This window comes from Sinocyclocheilus rhinocerous, unplaced genomic scaffold (assembly GCF_001515625.1).
Source record: "Sinocyclocheilus rhinocerous isolate Xijiao unplaced genomic scaffold, SAMN03320098_v1.1 scaffold1012, whole genome shotgun sequence".
In the NCBI taxonomy this organism is placed as follows: domain Eukaryota; kingdom Metazoa; phylum Chordata; class Actinopteri; order Cypriniformes; family Cyprinidae; genus Sinocyclocheilus; species Sinocyclocheilus rhinocerous.
In genome coordinates this window covers 274,265-276,921 of record NW_015640039.1, presented here as the reverse complement: position 1 = coordinate 276,921, position 2,657 = coordinate 274,265, and the positions used below count along the sequence as shown (strand labels likewise).

The window sequence follows — 2,657 nt, the reverse complement described above, 5'->3', positions numbered from 1 at the left end:
GAGAGAGAGAGAGCGAGAGCGCGAGAGAGAGAGAGAGCGAGAGAGCGAGAGAGAGAGAGCACGAGAGAGAGAGAGAGCGTGCGCGAGAGAGAGAGAGAGCGCGAGAGAGCGAGCGAGAGAGCGAGAGAGAGAGAGCACGAGAGAGAGAGAGAGCGTGAGCGAGAGAGAGAGAGAGCGCGAGAGAGCACATACCAGCTTCATCACTGTGTCTGTCATGCAACTCTGTTCCCCTTTCGTGCTCTGTCTTTACATTTATTTTGAAAGATGAAGCTCGCGATTATGGTAAGGGGCGTTACATTTCCGACGAGTGTTTGCGGTGTTCGGCCAATCACAATGCATTGGGTCAGCTGGCCAATCAGAGCAGTCTGCTCTGATTGGCCAATCACAATGCACTGGGTCAGTTGGCCAATCAGAGCAGACTGCGCTTGTCAAAGGAGGGGGCTTTGTAGAAAACGAAGCGTTTGAGAGAGGCGGGGCATAGAGGACCTACAATAATGTACAGTATTTGAAAAATAATGTGTTTTTTGAACATTAAAGCATGTCAACATATTCTGTTACACCAAATACACAAAATAATGATCTTTAAAAAAAGCATCATATGACCCCTTTAAAATTCTAGCAACATATCACAAATGTCACCTGGGGGTTATATTTATTTGAGCTTAATTTGACACATTTATTACTTAACCCTGGGGTAAATTTTGGATTTTAACTTTTTCCCACTCATTTTTGCTACCCAAATTTAAAGTCCTCTTCTTGTAGACATACAGGGAAAGAAAAAAAAAACTACTTTTTGATATTGTTTTGAAATTATATTTATGTATTTGAAGATTTCTGAAACCCTTCTGTGATAGTTACCTAATTGAAGCTGCTGAAATTTCTTTTTCCTGACAGTATTCTAAAAAAAAATTTAAGGAATTTGCAGATTTGTGATTCATCACTGAATATTGCTTTAATCCAATCATCCACACTCCATGACTTCTTGTTTGAAGTATGTTTCACATAACCAGAGTGTTGAATTATTAAACAAAAATTGGTTTGTGTTATATCTGTGATTTGTTTATTTCTTACAAAGTAAAATATTTGGGTGAACATTATCTAAGTGTGGTGATTCCATAATTTTTGCCAGGGGTTGTAAAACAGAAATTGTGCATATGTATGTGGGCAAAGCATAATGTGCACCATGAACAAACCTCCATTCTCATTTAATCTTCTGTCTTTGGTCTTAAAAAAATACTAGGTTTTAATATTACTCTAAAGCAAACACGAGTTTCACAATTTGAGTTGAATTACTGAAATAAATGAACTTTTCCACGACATTCTAATTTACTGAGATGCACCTGTATTACAGTGGTGTTGAAATCTATATCAAACTGCTTTACATTTAGGATGATAAACTATATATTCCATAGTAAAGGGGTTAAATGTATACTACTACATAGAAAAGTCTGTAAGCAATTTGTTTTTAAATTGTTAACATTGTCTTAGGCTATACTTTGAATGTTTTTTTTTCCCCTTTACATTTATCAGTTGGCCCCCATTTACTTACATTACAATGTAACCCAGATTTTTTTCTTTTTGGAACTGGAGTGTTGACTTTTAATTGCTGTGAAAATCTTGAAAAAGGGGACTTTTTTTTTTGGAGTGTTTTGCTCTGAGACAATGGTGTTGTCAAGGAGTTGCTCACATTTGGTGTTAAAATACAGACAACTGACATTAAATCAGTCCAGTTTAAATAGCTGCAGTGTACAACAAAAAGGAAAAAAAAAAATGCAGAAAAAAAACAAGAAACTTTCTTTATAAACAAAAAAAAAATCAATTGCAAGAAAAACAGCAAATATTTACAGTAAATTTACAGTTCGCTTAACATTTTGACATTAACAACCAAATATACATTTATTCAATTACTTAAAATACAACGTAGAAAATGCACTGTGACGCATGCAATAAGTGTCAGTGTTTCTAAAAGTTCTGTTAAGTTTTTTTTAAATGCAAAATATCAATAAAATAATGCAGTTTCAAATCAAATCATAATGAATTCTTTGGCTTTTTGCTTTTATACAAACAGACTAATATTTGGACAATAAAAGTACAACACAAAAAAGTCCAAAAATACTGTACAAAAATATTTAGCCCAACACCAGATGCAAATGTAAAACAGCTAACAGAGAATCAGCATGCACACAAGAGCTGAATGGAAAGGAAACTGACCAAACAAACAAGCATTAGAATCCCTCTGAACAGAGATTTTCCCAGATCCAAGTCTTTAATTGCACAGTTTTTTTCTCCCATTCCAAAGGTTTGGCAACTGCTTCATCAAAGTCTGAGAGGTGGCAATAGTGTCAGCCACTAAAAGTCATTGTCAGTGTGAGGAGACATTAGGACTGTCAATCAAAAAGGGTGAGAAAAGGCACTGGAGAGTTACAGACCAATTAAAGAAAAAAGTATCTGACTTATCGGCATAACAGCATGAAAACCCTTCTCATATTGAGAAAATTGAATTAAAGCACCTTGCGTCACCTAAAGAAATATTTGAAACGTCATAGTAAGTAAAATGAATATTTCTTCTGAAGCGGTGTCATTTTCAGTGTTTTAAAGCAAGGTCGCAGATAAAACAACTGTTGCTATCAGCAGATGTCTTTCTGAATAACTGGACA

At 35.5% G+C, this 2,657-nt stretch overlaps 1 protein-coding gene across 1 annotated transcript in view; it reads left to right on the top strand.

Annotated features, from left to right (window-relative positions):
- LOC107752285 (general transcription factor II-I repeat domain-containing protein 2-like) overlaps positions 1 to 2,327 on the top strand; it is a 6,331-nt gene extending 4,004 nt beyond the window's left edge. Inside the window, exon 2 of the mRNA XM_016568223.1 lies at positions 2,300 to 2,327. Coding sequence (XP_016423709.1) covers positions 2,300 to 2,327 — 28 coding nt within the window. The remainder of the gene's footprint in view (positions 1 to 2,299) is intronic.
- The last annotated feature ends 330 nt before the right edge of the window (positions 2,328 to 2,657 follow it).